This window comes from Pseudophryne corroboree, chromosome 1 (genome assembly GCF_028390025.1).
Source record: "Pseudophryne corroboree isolate aPseCor3 chromosome 1, aPseCor3.hap2, whole genome shotgun sequence".
Taxonomy (NCBI): Eukaryota; Metazoa; Chordata; class Amphibia; order Anura; family Myobatrachidae; genus Pseudophryne; species Pseudophryne corroboree.
The window spans coordinates 943,742,798-943,764,379 of record NC_086444.1 but is presented as its reverse complement, the minus strand read 5'-3'; the positions used below and the strand labels follow the sequence as shown (position 1 = coordinate 943,764,379).

Sequence of the window (21,582 nt, the reverse complement as noted above, 5' to 3'; positions counted from 1 at the left end):
GCACTGTACACTGGTTGATAAAGAGATAGTAGTATACTCGTAACAACTAGTATGACACTATGACGACGGTATAAAGAATGAAAAAAAAAACCACGGTTAGGTGGTATATATTATAATAATAATACAATTATGGATGGACGGACTGCCTGCCGACTGCCGACACAGAGGTAGCCACAGCCGTGAACTACCGCACTGTACACTGGTTGATAAAGAGATAGTAGTATACTCGTAACAACTAGTATGACACTATGACGGTATAAAGAATGAAAAAAAAACCACGGTTAGGTGGTATATATTATAATAATAATACAATTATGGATGGACGGACTGCCTGCCGACTGCCGACACAGAGGTAGCCACAGCCGTGAACTACCGCACTGTACACTGGTTGATAAAGAGATAGTAGTATACTCGTAACAACTAGTATGACACTATGACGACGGTATAAAGAAAGAAAAAAAAATACCACGGTTAGGTGGTATATATTGTAATACAATTATGGATGGACGGACTGCCTGCCGAGTTCCGACTGCCGACACAGAGGTAGCCACAGCCGTGAACTACCGCACTGTACTGTGTCTGCTGCTAATATAGACTGGTTGATAAAGAGATAGTATACAATACATACAACAATATACTACTATACTGGTGGTCAGGCACTGGTCACCACTAGTCACACTGGCAGTGGCACTCCTGCAGCAAAAGTGTGCACTGTTTAATTTTAAATTAATATAATATTATGTACTCCTGGGGGCTCCTGCTATAACAACCTGCAGTGCTCCCCAGTCTCCCCCACAATTATTATAAGCTTTGCCTTTTATACATTGATGTGCAGCACACTGGGCTGAGCTGAGTGCACACAGACTGAGTCACACTGTGTGACTGGCTGCTGCTGTGTATCGTTTTTTTTCAGGCAGAGAACGGATATAGCAGAGAACGGATATTTTATATTAAAATAAATAAAAGTTAACTAACAACAACTGCACTGGTCACTGTGGTAAACTCTGTCTGACTCTGCACAATCTCTCTCTCTCTTCTAATCTAATTTCTAATGGAGAGGACGCCAGCCACGTCCTCTCCCTATCAATCTCAATGCACGTGTGAAAATGGCGGCGACGCGCGGCTCCTTATATAGAATCCGAGTCTCGCGAGAATCCGACAGCGTCATGATGACGTTCGGGCGCGCTCGGGTTAACCGAGCAAGGCGGGAGGATCCGAGTCTGCTCGGACCCGTGAAAAAAACATGAAGTTCGTGCGGGTTCGGTTTCAGAGAAACCGAACCCGCTCATCTCTAACTTAAACATCAGATATCAGCCACAATCAAATCCTCATTCTTTCACCTGAGGAACATAACCAGAATCAAGCACTTAATTCCCTCAGATGATATGCCAAAAGTCATACATGCCCTCTACCTTGGTCTCCCAGCAAAAGAATTGCAACGCAACGCTTACAGCTGGTGCAAAACACAGCTGCCAGACTATTAACCAACCAGCCCCGTTCTAGCCACATAACACCCATCCTCTACTCCCTTCACTGGCTGCCTGTAAGATGGCGAATCATCTTCAAGATTGGCTTACTGAGTTTCAAAGCATTACATGACCAGGGTCCAAGGTACCTGAAGCAGCTTCTGACTCCATACTGCCCCACTCGATCACTGCGATCTGTAGATGAAGGACTTTTAGCAGTACCTAGAATCTACCGTAATTCATCTGGGGGTAGAGCTTTTAGTCATGCGGCTCCGACTCTATGGAACTCACTTCCCCGCACAGTGCGGGAGGCCCCAACAAATAGAATCCTTCAAAAGTAGACTCAAGACTTTCCTGTTTACTCAAACATTTCCATAGTGTCCCTTTTAGTATCTTCATGCTTCTGTATTTTATGAAAATGTTCTTCATAATTTTCAGTACTATATTATGCTATGTATCTGTTAAGCGCCTTGAGTCCTATTGGAGAAAGAGTGCTATATAAATAAAATTATTATTATTATTATTCAGTAAAACTTTTGTTGCGTACAGTATATAAGGAAACTTTATGATCTAGCGTATCATGCCTCCTGTATACCTTAGTGTTGTGCGTTCTAAAAAACCAAATGCATTAATAACAAATATGCATACTTAGCAGAGTCTCCTTTACATTTAATTAATGCATAATTTTAATATGTCAACAAAGAAAAGCATAACATATTGGTTCACACTGTGATACAAAATAAAAGTGTAACTTGGGATCTAGTGACTATTAAAATCTAGTTTGCTTGCAAGAAAAGATTAACTAGCTTTTTAAAACTTTGAAGCCTTGCCGGCTCTTGCTAATTAATCACTTGACAATAATATAGAGAAGCTTACAGTATAATATCATTGTCCAAGAATTTATGCTACTTTCTCTTAATAGTGCTAGGTATTAATGTTCATGTCTTTTTTGTCTCCAGATGCCCTGTACGATGTCATTACCATTGGTGCCCCGGCAGCGCATTCTCAGGGATTTAAGAGTGGTGGCCTCAGAACACTTCTTTCTAGGTTTGAGACAGAAAAACGAAAGTAAGTCATGAGCCAGTAAACTGATTATTAGGATTGAGTCTTGCTAGATTTTAGATACTCTGGGCTATTATGGAAATTATGCAAATTTGTAGTAAATCATCACCAATCAGAAGTGAACTGTATACGGTACAAACTATTCTAAAGAAAGAAAGTGTCTGGTTGATGTGTCTTAATGCGTATTTGCACCATGTTAGTCTAACATCCAAAATGCTCTGTGATATTTGCATAATGACATCTCCCTTGTTGATGTTGTATGATGTTTTCATATAGGGTGGGGCTATTATCTGGTATCCATGTTTGTCCTTTGTTTTGTTTGGGCCTTGTAATTTAATACTACCCTAACTGAGGGATATGACAAGCTGCGGCTAGTGCCCAAGGGTGTAGCTACTATAGGTGCAAGGAGTGCAGCTGCTATGGGGCCCAGAGCTGAGAGGGCCCATCTTTCCTGTCACAGTTATATATCACATATACTGTACAAGGGCTTTGTTACCATAGTTGCAGGGAGTGCAGCTGCTATGGGGCCCACCTTTCCTGTCACTGTTACATGTGTTATATACATTTTTCAGCATTGGAAGATACATAAGGGCCCTTACAAACTTTTGCTTTGGGGCTTATGATTTATCTAGTTATTATGACCCATGGACCTGTAATGCCCCTGACCTGTAAAGTGGTAGAAAATTAACTAAAGGGCACTATAGTGTGGCATAATATGAACTGGGGGTACTGTAATGTGGCATAATATGAACTGGGGACACGCTATGTCATAATATATATATTAGGGGTATTGGGATCCATAATGTGTACTGGCAGCACTACAAGGGTCATAACGGGAACTAGGGCACCACTATGGTTTATAAAATAAATTAGGGCCCTATTATGGGGCATAAAATTAACAACTGCTGCAAAGAGGTGTTTCTCTAGAAGCACTGGGACAAGAGCCACTACAAAATGTTGCTTTGGGGCCCACAAAGTTCTGGCTATGCCCCTGCTGGTGTCCCTGAGCTGCAGCGCCGTAAAGACTGCAGGGAGGAGCCAGCCAGCACATATAAACATACATGTCAAGTTGTATGTAACGTATGATCAATTGATCTGCAGATACAGGTTGAGTATCCCATATCCAAATATCCGAAATACGGAATATTCCGAAATACGGACTTTTTTGAGTGAGGGTAGGATAGTGAAAGTTTTGTTTTTTGATGTCTCAATGTACACAAACTTTGTTTAATACACAAAGTTATTAAAAATATTGTATTAAATGACCTTCAGGCTGTGTGTATAAGGGCCCTCATTCCGAGTTGTTCGCTCGCAAGGCGAATGTAGCAGAGTTACACACGCTAAGCCGCCGCCTACTGGGAGTGAATCTTAGCTTCTTAAAATTGCGACCGACGTACGCGCAATATTGCGATTACAAACGAGTTAGCAGTTTCTGAGTAGCTTCAGACTTACTCTGCCTGTGCGATCAGTTCAGTGCTTTTCGTTCCTGGCTGACGTCATAAACACACCCAGCGTTCGCCCAGGCACTCCCACCGTTTCTCCGGCCACTCCTGCGTTTTTTCCGGAAACGGTAGCGTTTCCAGCCACACGCCCCTAAAACGCCGTGCATCCGCCCAGTAACACCCATTTCCTGTCAATCACAATGCGAACGTCGGAGCGATGAAAATGCCGTGAGTAAACTTACTTTCATCATAGTAAAGTTACTTGGCGCAGTCGCAGTGCGAACATTGCGCATGCGCACTAAGAGAATTCTCACTGCGATGCGATGAAAATCTCCGAGCGAACAACTCGGAATGAGGGCCAAGGTGTATAAGAAACATAAATGAATTGTGTGAATGTACACACACTTTGTTTAATGCACAAAGTTATAAAAAATATTGGCTAAAATGACCTTCAGGCTGTGTGTGTATAAGGTGTATATGAAACATAAATACATTATGTGCTTAGACTTGGGTCGCATCACCATGATATCACATTATGGTATGCAATTATTCCAAAATACGGAAAAATCCCATATCCAAAATACCTCTGGTCCCAAGCATTTTGGATAAGGGATACTCAACCTGTATATCTATGGACGGATCGGACAGTGTGCTATGCGCACACACTGCCCGATCCGTCGGGGACTGACGTCAAGAACTGGGCGGGCGTGTACACACGCCCGCCCAGTTCAGCTGTCAATCACCGCCGGCTGTCACAGCATGTGTCTGGGCAGTCGACCCGGTCACCCGTACACACACAGCGATGCGCCAATATATCGGTAGATATATGGCCATCGGCTGTGCTGCAGGGCCGACGCGATATGTCTGTGAACGATGGAGTTCACAGACATATCGCCCGTACACACTGGCCAACGGACCCGCGATATATTGGCCGTTCAATAGGACGGCCGATATATCGCCCACTGTGTATGGGCCTTTAGAGTGCATTAATCAACCTCAACAACACGTAATAAGGGTTTGGTTAGGACCCCTGTTAGGCTGACAGAAAAGACAATAAATAGATAATTACTGCGCTTGTGGATGCTTGTTACTCATATCACATCAACAATATATATATATATATATATATATATATATACACTGCTCAAAAAAATAAAGGGAACACTAAAATAACACATCCTAGATCTGAATGAATTAAATATTCTTATTAAATACTTTGTTCTTTACATAGTTGAATGTGCTGACAACAAAATCACACAAAAATTATCAATAGAAATCAAATTTATTAACGCATGGAGGTCTGGATTTGGCGTCGCACTCAAAATTAAAGTGTAAAAACACACTACAGGCTGATCCAACTTTGATGTAATGTCCTTAAAACAAGTCAAAATGAGGCTCAGTAGTGTGTGTGGCCTCCACATGCCTGTATGACCTCCCTACAACACCTGGGCATGCTCCTGATGAGGTGGCGGATGGTCTCCTGAGGGATCTCCTCCCAGACCTGGACTAAAGCATCCGCCAACTCCTGGACAGTCTGTGGTGCAACGTGGCGTTGGTGGATGGAGCGAGACATGATGTCCCAGATGTGCTCAGTTGGATTCAGGTCTGGGGAACGGGCGGGCCAGTCCATAGCATCAATGCCTTCGTCTTGCAGGAACTGCTGACACACTCCAGCCACATGAGGTCTAGCATTGTCTTGCATTAGGAGGAACCCAGGGCCAACCGCACCAGCATATGGTCTCACAAGGGGTCTGAGGATCTCATCTCGGTACCTAATGGCAGTCAGGCTATTTCTGGCGAGCACATAGAGGGCTATGCGGCCCCCAAAGATATGCCACCCCACACTATTACTGACCCACTGCCAAACCGGTCATGCTGGAGGATGTTGCAGGCAGCAGATCGTTCTCCTTGGCGTCTCCAGACTCTGTCACGTCTGTCACGTGCTCAGTGAGAACCTGCTTTCATCTGTGAAGAGCACAGGGCGCCAGTGGCGAATTTGCCAATCTTGGTGTTCTCTGGCAAATGCTTAACGTCCTGCACAGTGTTGGGCTGTAAGCACAACCCCCAACTGTGGACGTCGGGCCCTCATACCACCCTTATGGAGTCTGTTTCTGATCGTTTGAGTAGACACATGCACATTTGTGGCTTGCTGAAGGTCATTTTGCAGGGCTCTGGCAGTGCTCCTCCTGTTCCTCCTTGCACAAAGGCGGAGGTAGCGGTCCTGCTGCTGGGTTGTTGCCCTCCTACGGCCTCCTCCACGTCTCCTGATGTACTGGCCTGTCTCCTGGTAGCGCCTCCATGCTCTGGACACTACGCTGACAGACACAGCAAACCTTCTTGCCACAGCTCGCGTTGATGTGCCATCCTGGATGAGCTGCACTACCTGAGCCACTTGTGTGGGTTGTAGACTCCATCTCATGCTACCACTAGAGTGAAAGCACCGCCAGCTTTCAAAAGTGACCAAAACATCAGCCAGAAAGCATAGGAGCTGAGAAGTGGTCTGTGGTCACCACCTGCAGAACAACTCCTTTATTGGGGGTGTCTTGCTAATTGCCTATAATTTCCACCTGTTGTCTATTCCATTTGCACAACAGCATGTGAAATTGATTGTCAATCAGTGTTGCTTCCTAAGTGGACTGTTTGATTTCACAGAAGTGTGATTGACTTGGAGTTACATTGTGTTGTTTAAGTGATCCCTTTATTTCTCTGACGTCCTAGTGGATGCTGGGAACTCCGTAAGGACCATGGGGAATAGCGGCTCCGCAGGAGACTGGGCACAACTAAAGAAAGCTTTAGGTCACCTGGTGTGCACTGGCTCCTCCCACTATGACCCTCCTCCAAGCCTCAGTTAGATTTTGTGCCCGGCCGAGGTTGGATGCACACTAGGGGCTCTCCTGAGCTTCTAGAAAGAAAGTATATATTTAGGTTTTTTATTTTACAGTGAGACCTGCTGGCAACAGGCTCACTGCAGCGAGGGACTAAGGGGAGAAGAAGCGAACCTACCTGCTTGCAGCTAGCTTGGGCTTCTTAGGCTACTGGACACCATTAGCTCCAGAGGGACCGACCGCATGGAACTGGCCTTGGTGTTCGGTCCCGGAGCCGCGCCGCCGTCCCCCTTACAGAGCCAGAAGTAAGAAGAGGTCCGGAAAATCGGCGGCAAAAGACATCAGTCTTCACCAAGGTAGCGCACAGCACTGCAGCTGTGCGCCATTGCTCCTCATACACACTTCACACTCCGGTCACTGAGGGTGCAGGGTGCTAGGGGGGGGCGCCCTGAGCAGCAATAAAAAGACCTTGGCTGGCAAAAATACCACAATATATAGCTCCAGAGGCTATATATGTGATAATTACCCCTGCCAGAATCCAGAAAAAAGCGGGAGAATAGTCCGCAAAAAAGGGGCGGAGCTATCTCCTTCAGCACACTGGCGCCATTTCTCCCTCACAGCTCCGCTGGAAGGAAGCTCCCTGGCTCTCCCCTGCAGTCTACACTACAGAAAAGGATAAAAAAGAGAGGGGGGGCACTAAATTTAGGCGCAGTATATATAACAGCAGCTATAGGGGACATAATTCAGTTAGTCCCTGCATTATATAGCGCTCTGGTGTGTGCTGGCATACTCTCACTCTGTCTCCCCAAAGGGCTTTTGTGGGTCCTGTCCTCTGTTAGAGCATTCCCTGTGTGTGTGCGGTGTGTCGGTACGGCTGTGTCGACATGTTTGATGAGGATAATGAGGTGGAGGCGGAGCAGTTGCATATAGAAGGGATGTCACCCCCTGCGGGGCAGACACCTGAGTGGATGGACTTATGGAAGGAATTGCGTGCACGCTTCGACTCCTTACACAAAAAATTTGACGACATGCCGAATGCGGGACAGCCGGCTTCTCAGCTCGTGCCTGTCCAGGTGTCTCAAAGGCCTTCAGGGGCTCTAAAACGCCCGCTACCTCAGATGGCAGACGCGGATGTCGACACGGATACTGACACCAGTGTCGACGACGATGAGTCTAGTCTAATGTCCACTAAGGCCATTTGTTGCATGATTGAAGCAATGAAAGAGGTGTTACACATTTCTGATATAAACCCAGGTACCACTAAAAAGGGTATTATGTTTGGGGAGAAAAAACTACCCGTAGTCTTTCCCCCATCAGAAGAATTAAATGAAGTGTGTGAAGAAGCGTGGGCTTTCCCTGATAAAAGATTGGTAATCTCTAAGAAGTTACTAATGGCGTTCCCTTTCCCGCCAGAGGATAGGTCACGTTGGGAGACACCACCTAGGGTGGATAAAGCGCTCACACGTTTGTCTAAAAAGGTGGCACTACCGTCTCCGGATACGGCCGCCCTCAAGGAACCTGCTGATAGAAAGCAGGAGGCTATCCTGAAGTCTGTATATACACACTCAGGCATTATACTTAGACCTGCTATTGCGTCAGCATGGATGTGCAGTGCTGCCGCTGCGTGGTCAGATTCCCTGTCAGAAAATATTGACACCCTAGACAGGGACACTATTCTGCTAACCATAGAGCATATAAAAGACTCAGTCTTATACATGAGAGATGCACAGAGGGAGATCTGCCGGCTGGCATCTAAAATAAGTGCACTGTCCATTTCTGCTAGGAGAGGCTTATGGACTCGCCAGTGGACAGGGGATGCAGATTCAAAAAGGCACATGGAAGTTTTGCCTTATAAGGGTGAGGAGTTATTCGGGGATGGTCTCTCGGACCTAGTTTCCACAGCAACTGCTGGGAAGTCAGCATTTTTACCCCATGTTCCCTCACAGCCTAAAAAGGCGCAGTTTTATCAGGTAAAGTCCTTTCGGACTCAGAAAAACAGGCGTGGAAAAGGCGGGTCCTTTCTGTCCAGAGGCAGAGGTAGGGAAAAAAGGCTGCAACAAACAGCAGGTTCCCAGGAGCAAAAGTCCTCCCCCGCTTCTTCCAAGTCCGCCGCATGACGGTGGGGCTCCACAGACGGAGCCAGGTACGGTGGGGGGCCGCCTCAAAAATTTCAGCGATCAGTGGGCTCGCTCACAGGTGGATCCCTGGATCCTGCAAATAGTATCTCAAGGGTACAAACTGGAATTCGAGGCGTCTCCACCCCACCGGTTCCTAAAATCTGCCTTGCCGACAACTCCCTCAGGCAGGGAGGCTGTGCTAGAGGCAATTCACAAGCTGTATTCCCAGCAGGTGATAGTCAAGGTGCCCCTACTTCAACAAGGACGGGGTTACTATTCCACACTGTTTGTGGTACCGAAACCGGACGGTTCGGTGAGACCCATTTTAAATTTGAAATCCTTGAACACATACATAAAAAAATTCAAGTTCAAGATGGAATCGCTCAGGGCGGTTATTGCAAGCCTGGACGAGGGGGATTACATGGTATCCCTGGACATCAAGGATGCTTACCTGCATGTCCCCATTTACTATCCTCACCAGGAGTACCTCAGATTTGTGGTACAGGATTGCCATTACCAATTCCAGACGCTGCCGTTTGGATTCTCCACGGCACCGAGGGTGTTTACCAAAGTAATGGCGGAAATGATGATACTCCTTCGAAGAAAGGGAGTTTTAATTATCCCGTACTTGGACGATCTCCTAATAAAGGCGAGGTCCAAGGAGCAGTTGTTGGTGGGAGTAGCACTATCTCAGGAGGTGCTACACCAGCACGGTTGGATTCTGAATATTCCAAAATCACAGCTGGTTCCGACGACACGTCTACTGTTCCTGGGTATGATCCTGGACACAGTCCAGAAAAAAATGTTTCTCCCAGAGGAGAAAGCTAAGGAGCTGTCATCTCTAGTCAGAGACCTCCTGAAACCGAAACAGGTATCGGTGCATCACTGCACGCGGGTCCTGGGAAAGATGGTGGCTTCTTACGAAGCAATTCCTTTCGGCAGGTTCCATGCCAGAATCTTTCAGTGGGACCTGTTGGACCAGTGGTCCGGATCGCATCTTCAGATGCATCGCCTGATAACCCTGTCTCCAAGAACCAGGGTGTCTCTGCTGTGGTGGCTGCAGAGTGCCCATCTTCTAGAGGGCCGCAGATTCGGCATACAGGACTGGGTCCTGGTGACCACGGATGCCAGCCTTCGGGGCTGGGGGGCAGTCACACAGGGAAGAAACTTCCAAGGACTATGGTCGAGTCAGGAGACTTCCCTACACATAAATATTCTGGAACTAAGGGCCATTTACAACGCCCTAAGTCAGGCAAGGCCTCTGCTTCAAAACCAGCCGGTACTGATCCAGTCAGACAACATCACGGCAGTCGCCCATGTAAATCGACAGGGCGGCACAAGAAGCAGGATGGCAATGGCAGAAGCCACAAGGATTCTCCGATGGGCGGAAAATCACGTACTAGCACTGTCAGCAGTGTTCATTCCGGGAGTGGACAACTGGGAAGCAGACTTTCTCAGCAGGCACGACCTCCACCCGGGAGAGTGGGGACTTCATCCAGAAGTCTTCACGCTGATTGTAAATCGATGGGAACGTCCACAAGTGGACATGATGGCGTCCCGCCTAAACAAAAAACTAGAGAGATATTGCGCCAGGTCAAGGGACCCTCAGGCGATAGCTGTGGACGCTCTGGTGACACCGTGGGTGTACCAGTCAGTTTATGTGTTCCCTCCTCTGCCTCTCATACCAAGGGTACTGAGAATAATAAGAAAACGAGGAGTAAGAACAATACTCGTGGTTCCGGATTGGCCAAGACGAGCGTGGTACCCGGAACTTCAAGAGATGATCTCAGAGGACCCATGGCCTCTGCCGCTCAGACAGGACCTGCTGCAGCAGGGGCCCTGTCTGTTCCAAGACTTACCGCGGCTGCGTTTGACGGCATGGCGGTTGAACGCCGGATCCTGAAGGAAAAGGGCATTCCGGAGGAAGTCATTCCTACGCTGATTAAAGCCAGGAAAGATGTAACTGCAAAGCATTATCACCGCATATGGCGGAAATATGTTGCTTGGTGTGAGGCCGAAAAGGCCCCAACAGAGGAATTTCAACTAGGTCGATTTCTGCATTTCCTACAAACAGGAGTGACTATGGGCCTGAAATTAGGCTCCATTAAGGTACAGATCTCGGCTCTGTCGATTTTCTTCCAGAAAGAACTGGCTTCATTGCCTGAAGTTCAGACGTTTGTGAAGGGAGTGCTGCATATTCAGCCCCCGTTTGTGCCTCCAGTGGCACCTTGGGATCTCAACGTGGTGTTGAGTTTCTTAAAATCACATTGGTTTGAGCCACTTAAAACCGTGGATCTAAAATATCTCACGTGGAAAGTGGTCATGTTATTGGCCTTGGCTTCGGCCAGGCGTGTGTCAGAATTGGCGGCTTTGTCATGTAAAAACCCTTATCTGATTTTCCATATGGATAGGGCAGAATTGAGGACTCGTCCTCAGTTTCTCCCTAAGGTGGTATCAGCTTTTCACTTGAACCAACCTATTGTGGTGCCTGCGGCTACTAGGGACTTGGAGGATTCCAAGTTGCTGGACGTAGTCAGGGCCTTGAAAATTTATGTTTCCAGGACGGCTGGAGTCAGGAAAACTGACTCGCTATTTATTCTGTATGCACCCAACAAGTTGGGTGCTCCTGCTTCTAAGCAGACTATTGCTCGCTGGATTTGTAGCACAATTCAGCAGGCGCATTCTGCGGCTGGACTGCCGCATCCTAAATCAGTAAAAGCCCATTCCACAAGGAAGGTGGGCTCATCTTGGGCGGCTGCCCGAGGGGTCTCGGCTTTACAACTTTGCCGAGCTGCTACTTGGTCAGGGGCAAACACGTTTGCAAAATTCTACAGATTTGATACCCTGGCTGAGGAGGACCTGGAGTTCTCTCATTCGGTGCTGCAGAGTCATCCGCACTCTCCCGCCCGTTTGGGAGCTTTGGTATAATCCCCATGGTCCTTACGGAGTTCCCAGCATCCACTAGGACGTCAGAGAAAATAAGATTTTACTCACCGGTAAATCTATTTCTCGTAGTCCGTAGTGGATGCTGGGCGCCCGTCCCAAGTGCGGATTGTCTGCAATACTTGTACATAGTTACTGTTAACTAAAGGGTTATTGTTGAGCCATCTGTTGAGAGGCTCAGTTGTTTTCATACTGTTAAACTGGGTATTGTATCACGAGTTATACAGTGTGATTGGTGTGGCTGGTAAGAGTCTTACCCGGGATTCAAAATCCTTCCTTATTATGTCAGCTCGTCCGGGCACAGTGTCCTAACTGAGGCTTGGAGGAGGGTCATAGTGGGAGGAGCCAGTGCACACCAGGTGACCTAAAGCTTTCTTTAGTTGTGCCCAGTCTCCTGCGGAGCCGCTATTCCCCATGGTCCTTACGGAGTTCCCAGCATCCACTACGGACTACGAGAAATAGATTTACCGGTGAGTAAAATCTTATTTTTTTTGAGCAGTGTGTATATATATATATATATACATATATATTTTATATATATATATATACATTTTGTATAACCATTGGTCCTCAGAAATGAATAAGTATTAAGAATTAATATTAGGAAGGCCTGTGTTTATATAATATCACATTTATTGTGCAATCACAATTATAAATATGCATCAAAAATATACATTATTAAGCAACAACAAAATGGTAAAATTCCACGGAGAGTGATAAGATCAATTATTTGTTCTCTCCTTCATATGCATACATTAAAACAAGTAATTTGATTCCTATAAAAGTATAAAATACTTTGGAAATAGTAACTATTGGCAAACTCCCAGACTTTATCCTCCTCCATAGAATGAAAATAATGTATTTTAGTGTTTAGTGTCCAAATTGTGTAATTAGTAGCTGATATGCACCTTGGAGATGGACGTATATATAATAGTGCTGCAATTGCCGGCGTCCCGGCTATTAAGTTTGTTTATCCAAGCACTATACACTGGTATAATTACCCTTCCTGGTGCCTTTAGTCAATCAGCCACATGTATCGCCACTGCACGGCCCTTTCTCCCGATGGTGATGCACTCACCGCTGGCGGGACTTCTGGCTGGTCACGAGTGCCTCCGTATGGTATTTCCCAATAGCGCCAGATGATCTGACCATGGATGCCGCTGTCCGCTCATGAACACCTGCTCGCTACGGCTTTTTCGGTGATGGTAATGATAGCTGCTACGGGAACTGGTTCGGCTGTACAAACTTAGCCCAGCAGCAAGATCTGTGTAAGAGCTGTGGTGGGCTCAATAGGTGGTAGGATGAAGTCTGGAGGGTAGCAATTGCTGCTCTGGGCAACATGTTTCGTCCTACAATCTTTATGTTAGGTAGTGAAAGAAATATGTATTTCTCTAACGTCCTAGTGGATGCTGGGGACTCCGTCAGGACCATGGGGAATAGCGGGCTCCGCAGGAGACAGGGCACATCTAAAAAAGCTTTTAGGTCACATGGTGTGTACTGGCTCCTCCCCCTATGACCCTCCTCCAAGCCTCAGTTAGGTTTTTGTGCCCGTCCGAGAGGGTGCAATCTAGGTGGCTCTCTTAAAGAGCTGTTTAGAAAAGTTTTTTTTAGGTTTCTAATCAGTGATTCCTGCTGGCGACAGGATCACTGCAACGAGGGACTTAGGGGAGAGACTTGCAACTCACCTGCGTGCAGGAGGATTGAAGTCTTAGGCTACTGGACACTGAGCTCCAGAGGGAGTCGGAACACAGGTCAGCCTGGGGTTCGTCCCGAAGCCGCGCCGCCGATCCCCCTTACAGACGCTGAAGAACGGCAGAACGGAGGTCCGGAAACAGGCGGCAGAAGACTCCTCAGTCTTCATGAAGGTAGCGCACAGCACTGCAGCTGTGCGCCATTGTTGCTACACGGCTCACTGATCTCGGTCACGGAGGGTGCAGGGCGCTGCTGGGGGCGCCCTGGGCAGCAATATAGATTACCTTAGAGGCAAATAAATACATCACATATAGCCATTAAGGCTATATGTATGTATTTAACCCAGGCCAGTTTTCCTAATAACCGGGAGAAAAGCCCGCCGTGAAAGGGGCGGAGCTTATTCTCCTCAGCACTCAGCGCCATTTTCCTGACCAGCTCCGCTGGTGAGGAAGGCTCCCACTCTCCCCTGCACTACAGAAACAGGGTTAAAGAGAAGGGGGGCATAAATTGGCGATATAATTATATATTAAGAGCCCATATATAGAAACAACACCTTCTAGGGTTGTTATATACATTATGGCGCTTTTGGTGTGTGCTGGCAAACTCTCCCTCTGTCTCCCCAAAGGGCTAGTGGGTTCTGTCCTCTATCAGAGCATTCCCTGTATGTGTGTGCTGTAGGTCGGTACGTGTGTGTCGACATGTATGAGGAAAATGTTGGTGAGGAGACGGAGAAAATTGCCTGTAATGGTGATGTCACTCTCTAGGGAGTCGACACCAGAATGGATGGCTTACTTATGGAATTACGTGATAATGTCAACACGCTGCAAGCCGGTTGACGACATGAGACAGCCGGCGGACAAATTAGTATCGGTCCAGGCGTCTCAGACACCGTCAGGGGCTTGTAAAAACGCCCATTTACCTCAGTCGGTCGACAGACACTGACACGGACACTGACCCCAGTGTCGACGGTGAAGAAACAAACGTATTTTTCCTTTAGGGCCACAAGTTACATGTTAAGGGCAGTGAAGGAGGTGTTACGTATTTCTGATACCACAAGTACCACAAATAAGGGTATTTTGTAGGGTGGGAATAAACTACTTGTAGTTTTGCCTGAATCAGATAAATTAAATGAAGTGTGTGATGATACGTGGGGTTCCTCCGACAGAAAGTTATGGGCGGTATACCCTTTTTCCCGCCAGTAGTAAGGGCGAGTTGGAAAACACACCTTAGGGTGGACAAGGCGCTCACACGCTTATAAAAAACATGGCGTTACCGTTTCCAGATACGGCCGCCCTCAAGGAGCCAGCTGATAGGAAGCTGGAAAATATCATAACAGTATATACACACATACTGGTGTTATACTACGACCAGCAATCGCCTCAGCCTGGATGTGCAGCGCTGAGGGGGCTTGGTCGGATTTCCTGACTGAAAATTTTGATACCCTTGACAGGGACAGGATTTTATTGTCTATAGAGCATTTTAAGGATGCATTTCTATATATGTGTGATGCGCAGAGGCATATTTGCATTCTGGCATCAAGAGTAAATGTGATGTACATATCTGCCAGACGAAGACACGACAGTGGTCAGGTGAGGCAGATTCCAGACGGCATATGGAAGTATTGCCGTATAAAGGGGCGGTCCATTGGACCTGGTGGCCATGGCAACAGCTGAAAAATCCACCTTTTGTTACCCCGAGTCACATATTGGCAGAAAAGGACACAGTCTTTTCAGTCTCAGTCCTTTCGTCCCCATACGGGCAGGCGGGCGAAGGCCAGTCATATCTGCCCAGGGGGAGAGGAAAGGGAAGAAGACTGCAGCAAGCAGCTCATTCCCAGGAACAGAAGCTCCTCACGGCTTCTGCCAAGTCCGCAGCATAACGCTGGGGCCGTACAAGCGGACTCAGGTGCGGTAGGGGGTCATCTCAAGAGTTTCAGCAACACTCGCAAGGGAACTCCGGGATCCTACATGTAATATCCCAGGTGTACATTGGAAATTCGAGACGTCTCCCCCTCACACAATTCACAGGCTGTATTCCCAGCAGGTGATAATCAAAGTACCCTTCTTACAACAAGGAAGGGGGTAGTATTCCACACTATATTGTGGTACTGAAGCCAACCGGCTCGGTGAGATCTGAAATATTTGAACACTTACATACAAGCGTTCAAATCAAGATGGAGTCACTCGGAGCAGTGATAGCGAACCAGGAAGAAGGGGACGATATGATGTCACTGGATATCAGGGACGTTTACCTACAGGTCCAAATTTGCCCTTCTCACCAAGGGTACTTCAGGTTCCTGGTACAGAACTGTCACTATCAGTTCAGACGCTGCCGTTTGGATTGTCCACGGCGCCCCGGGTCTTTACCAAGGTAATGGCCGGAATGATGATTTTTCTTAAAAGAAACATGGACGCTTTCCTGATAAGGGCAAGGTCCAGAGAACAGTTGGAGGTCGGAGTAGCACTATCTTAAGTAGTTCTACGACAGCACGAGTGGATTCTAAATATTCCAAAATCGCAGCTTTTTCCGACGACACGTCTACTGTTCCTAGGGAAGATTCTGGACACAGTCCAGAAAAACGTGTTTCTCCCAGTGGAGAAAACCAGGGAGTTATCCGAGCTAATCGGGATCCTCCTAAAACCAGGAAAAGTGTCAGTGCATCATTGCACAAGAGTCCTGGTAAAAATGGTGGCTTATTACGAAGCAATTCCATTCGGCAGATTTCCCGCAAGAACTCTTCAGTGGGATCTGCTGGACAAATGGTCCGGATCGCATCCTCAGATGCATCAGCGGATAACCCTATATCCAAGGAAAAGGGTGTCTCTCCTGTGGTGATTACAGAGTGCTCATCTTCTAGAGGGCCGCAGATTCGGCATTCAGGATTGGATGCCGGTGACCACGGAGGCCAGCCTGAGAGGCTGGGGAACAGTCACACAGGGAAAAAATTTCCAGGGAAGTGTGATTAAGTCTGGAGAATTCTCTCCGCATAAATAAGCTTAGAGCAATTTTATAATGCTCTAAACTTAGCTAGACCTCTGCTTCAAGGTCAGCCGGTATTGATCCAGTGGGATAACATCACGGCAGTCGCCCACGTAAACAGAAGGGCGGCACAAGAAGCAGGAGGGCAGTGAAAACTGCAAGGATTTTTCGCTAGGCGGAAAATCATGTGATAGCACTGTCAGCAGTGTTCTTTCCGGGAGTGGACGACTGGGAAGCAGACTTCCTCAGCAGACATGACCTCCACCCGGGAGAGTGGAAACTTCATAGGGAAGTTTTTCAACATGATTGTGGACCGTTGGCAAAGACCAAAGGTGGACATGATGGCGTCCCGCCCGAACAAAAAACGGGACAGGTATTCCGCCATGTCATGAGACCTTCAGGCGATAGCTGTGGATGTTCTGGTAACACCGTGGGTGTACCAGTCTGTGTATGTGTTCCCTCCTCTGTTTCTCATAACCAGGGTATTGAGAATTATAAGACATAGAGGAGTATGAACTATACTAGTGGCTCCGGATTGGCCAAGAGGGACTTGGTACCCGGAACTTCAAGAAATGCTCACAGAGGACTAAGGGCCTGGGGAGCTAAGAAGGGACTTGATTCAGCAAGTACCATGTCTATTCCAAGACTTACCGCGGCTGCGTTTGACGGCATGGCGGTTGAATGCCGGATCCTGAGGGGAAAAGGCATTCCATAAGAGGTCATACCTACCCTGGTCAAAGCCAGGAAGGAGGTGACCGCACAACGTCATCACCACATGTGGTGAAAATATGTTGCGTGGGTGAGGCCAGGAAGGCTCCACGACGGAAATTCAACTAGGTCGATTTCTACACTTCCTGAAAACAGGAGTGTTTTGGACCTCAAATTGGGGTTCATTAACATTTAAATTTCGGCCCTGTAGATTTTCTTCCAGAAAGAATTGACTTCAGTTCCTGAAGTCCAGATTGTAAAGGATGTATTGCATATACAGCTTTTTTGTGCCCCTAGGGGCACCGTGAGATCTCAACATAGTGTTGGGATTTCTTAAAATCATATTGGTTTGAACCGCTCAAATCTGTGGATTTGAAATATCTCACATGGAAAGTGACCATGCTGTTGACAAATATCTCACATGGGAAGTGACCATGTTGTTAGCCCTGGCCTCGGCCAGGCGATTGTCAGAATGGGCGGCTTTGTCTTACAAAAGCCCATATTAAAATTTTCCATTTGAACAGGACAGAACTGGGACTCGTCTCCAGTTTCTTCATAAAGGGGTGTCAGCGTTTTCACCTGAAACAACCTCTTGTGGTGCCTGCGGCTACTAGGGACTTGGAGGACTCCAAGTTACTAGACGTGGTCAGGGCCCTAAAAATATATATATATATATATATATATATATATATATATAGTTAGGACGGCTGGAGTCAGAAAGTCTGACTTGCTGTTTATACTGTATACACCCAACAAGCTGGGTGCTCATGCTTCTAAGCAGTCTATTGCACGCTGGATTTGTAGTACAATTCAGCTTGCACATTCTGTGGCAGGCCTGCCACAGACGAAATATGTAGATGCCCATTCCACAAGGAAGGTGGGCTCATCCTGGGCGGCTGCCCGAGGAGTCTCGGCATTACAACTTTGCCGAGCAGCTACGTGGTCAGGGGAGAACACGTTTGTAAAAATTTACAAATTTTGATACTCTGGCTAAGGAGGACCTGGAGTTCTCTCATTCGGTGCTGCAGAGTCATCCGCACTCTCCCGCCCGTTTGGGAGCTTTGGTATAATCCCCATGGTCCTGACGGAGTCCCCAGCATCCACTAGGACGTTAGAGAAAATAAGAATTTACTTACCGATAATTCTATTTCTCGTAGTCCGTAGTGGATGCTGGGCGCCCATCCCAAGTGCGGATTGTCTGCAATGCTTGTACATAGTTATTGTTACAAAAATCGGGTTATTACTATTGTTGTGAGCCATCTTTTCGGAGGCTACTTCGTTTTGTTATCATACTGTTAACTGGGTTCAGATCACAAGTTGTACGGTGTGATTGGTGTGGCTGGTATGAGTCTTACCCGGGATTCAAGATCCTTCCTTATTGTGTACGCTCGTCCGGGCACAGTACCTAACTGAGGCTTGGAGGAGGGTCATAGGGGGAGGAGCCAGTACACACCATGTGACCTAAAAGCTTTTTTAGATGTGCCCTGTCTCCTGCGGAGCCCGCTATTCCCCATGGTCCTGACGGAGTCCCCAGCATCCACTACGGACTACGAGAAATAGAATTATCGGTAAGTAAATTCTTATTTTACATGTGAGTGATGTAATATGTATTTACCAGTGTGTGACTGGTAATGACATTCAGGGTAATCACTAAAGTTAACAAGTGATTTCCTAGTAGTGAGCAGGGCTCAGTTGCTTCCTGTGCACTATTATGAATGGTGCAGGATTTATTGCAGGAAGTGGGGGACCATTACATAGAATATTTATTTGCAGTTATCTCAAATATGTGGAGTAATTTATAGTGACACACAGGCCAGCAATATTAGAATATGGGGCCTACCTGAAGATATCCCATTATACCAATATTTTGGGTAAAATTCTGGAAGTGGATGCTATATAGAGCCCTAAGACGTGGGGCACGATACAGGACCAGCCTCCAGTTTTAGGCTTCATTTTTTTCTCTCAAGTGGAGGGGGTCCTCAAGAAGATTTGTAACCTGGATCGTGTGGATTTTAACGGCAGCAAGCTGCAAGTCTTTCAAGAACTCTCCTGGAGCACATTCCAGCAATGCAAGCTACTGAAACCTTTGATGAAGGAACTTCCTAACTGGGCATTAAATATATGTGAGCTTTCCCACTTACCCTCCAGGTGGCACATAGTGAAGGCTTGTCACCCTACAGGCACCTTCTGATCTTATCAAATTCTGCTGCAAAATTGGCCTTCATAAGATCGGCGATCCTTGATTGGCTAGCACTCTCACTCCACACTTATACTCTGCACAGAGAACGATGGCAGTTCTTCAACCAAGGAAGCAGACCAAAGATTGCCAAAATTAAACTGTACCTTACCATATGTTTGCCTATTACATGATGTGTTTGCATGTTATCCTCTCTTCTCTGTAGATTTGCTACCCTCACCTGGGGGTCTATCTTTCTGTGGACTCATTCTCTACTTTGTGCTAGAGAACTGCATGAGACATTGGCACGTGTCTGCCTGCATAGCTCACATTGACAGCTGTCTGTCTGCATATTCTAGTCTTTTATGTCTCCCCCTGAGTAACTGAAACATCAGGTGCTCTTTTGTCTGCGTATATTTTGTTTCAGTTCTATTTCCCTAGGCTACATTAAGTTTGCTCTTGTTGTGTTCCTCTGCTTGTTTTGTTGTTTTGGTTTTTTTAAGCCTGTTAAAATTGAAATTATTTGTAGTTTTTCCTGCCCTATAATATTTGACTCCTTCGGTTTGACAGAGTCATTAACCCACTATGAAACCGTATGTAATGCCATCTGAGTTTGCTGGAGGTGCGTGTTGCCGGCCAAACTTGGACATTTTTTTAAAGTGACAATCATTTGCAAGGCAGGGCCCTATGTGTATGTCACTCCACCCCACTGCTCAGGACTGGAGATCCTCTTGACCTCTCTCCTTTTGCAATGCAGTTTTGTTTCATTCTATTTTGTTCTGTTGTTCCATTGACTTTCTCCCACTCCTCTCTATATTTCCTTATGCCTTCCAGTACACCTCCCTCTGCACCCACCCCTTCATTTATTACATTTCATAATAGTTTTCTATATGTCTCAGCTGCCGGCCCTTCTCTTCTCCTTATTGCTTTCTCCTAAAGGTGGGTACACACTCAACGATAAAGTAAACAACATCGCTCATTTTGACCCTTCCTGAGCGACGTTGTTTACTTTATCGCTAACTGTGTATGCCGTAGCCAATGAGCGATGTGCGGTCCTGCGGGCCATTAACGAACCTCAGTGTTGGCCGTTCATGCGGCTCAATTTGGATTCATCATCCAAAACTGCATGCTCTGGCCGGCCGTGGCGTACCGTCACTGTGCAATATCATTAGTGATGTCGCACAGTGTGTATGCCCGCCATCGGGTACCCCCACCTGGGAGGGGAAACAGTAGGCATCGTCGCTCATCGAGCACATCGCCTAGTGTGTATCCACCTTTAGTCTGATTGCTTTATTCTGGTATGCCATTTCACTGCTCCTGGCACCCATCTCCTCTGGTTCTCCCCTCTCCCCAGGCCCCATGCAGTAATTCCCCTAGGTTTCTTTATTCCCCCCAAGAGCCTTACATGTAGCCTTTCCTAATGTTGATGGATTGGATGTTTTTGAACAGTGAACTTTCACCCCCTTGGGTCTGTCAGGACAGTTATACTGTAGTTAGGATTAAGAAAACCTATTTATTTATTATTTATTACCAGTTATTTATATAGCGCACACATATTCCGTAGCGCTTTTCAGAGAATATTTGGCCATTCACATCAGTCCCTGCCCCAGTGGAGCTTACAATCTATAATCCTTACCACACATACATGCACACACATTCACGCTAAGGTTAATTTGTAGGGAGCCAATTAACCTAAAAGTATAATTTTGGATTGTGGGAGGAAACCGGAGTACCCGGAGGAAACCCACGCAAGTACAGGGAGAATATACAAACTCCACACAGTTAGGGCCATGGTGGGAATCAAACCCATGACCTCAGTGCCGTGAGGCAGTAATGCTAACCATTACACCATCCGTGCTGCCCAGACCTGTTCTCAGGATCCTGCCAACCCCTCATATTTTGCCTTTCCTAGAAGCATATACTGTAATTACACTGCATGCTCTTTAATCTCCTATGACTGTCATACTCTACTTAATTATTCTCATCTGTCCTCTGCCTTTATATAGCCATAGACCACACAATCCTCTTCCACTTCTTATATTCCCTTCTTGGTTTTTTTTTGCACCCCCATTACATTATTCTTGTATTCTCACTAGTACACTTTGGGCGGTATTCAACTGATATATCACGCCCAATCTCCTTTCTAAAGTGATCCCCATTATTGCGCATATC

At 46.7% G+C, this 21,582-nt stretch overlaps 1 protein-coding gene across 6 annotated transcripts in view; it reads left to right on the top strand.

Annotated features, from left to right (window-relative positions):
* INPP4B (inositol polyphosphate-4-phosphatase type II B) overlaps positions 1-21,582 on the top strand; it is a 1,055,719-nt gene that overhangs the window by 805,718 nt on the left and 228,419 nt on the right. For all 6 annotated transcript variants that reach the window (XM_063920402.1, XM_063920401.1, XM_063920400.1 and 3 more), the window contains one exon: positions 2,426-2,534. In XM_063920402.1, the coding sequence (XP_063776472.1) occupies positions 2,426-2,534 (109 nt within the window). The remainder of the gene's footprint in view (positions 1-2,425; positions 2,535-21,582) is intronic.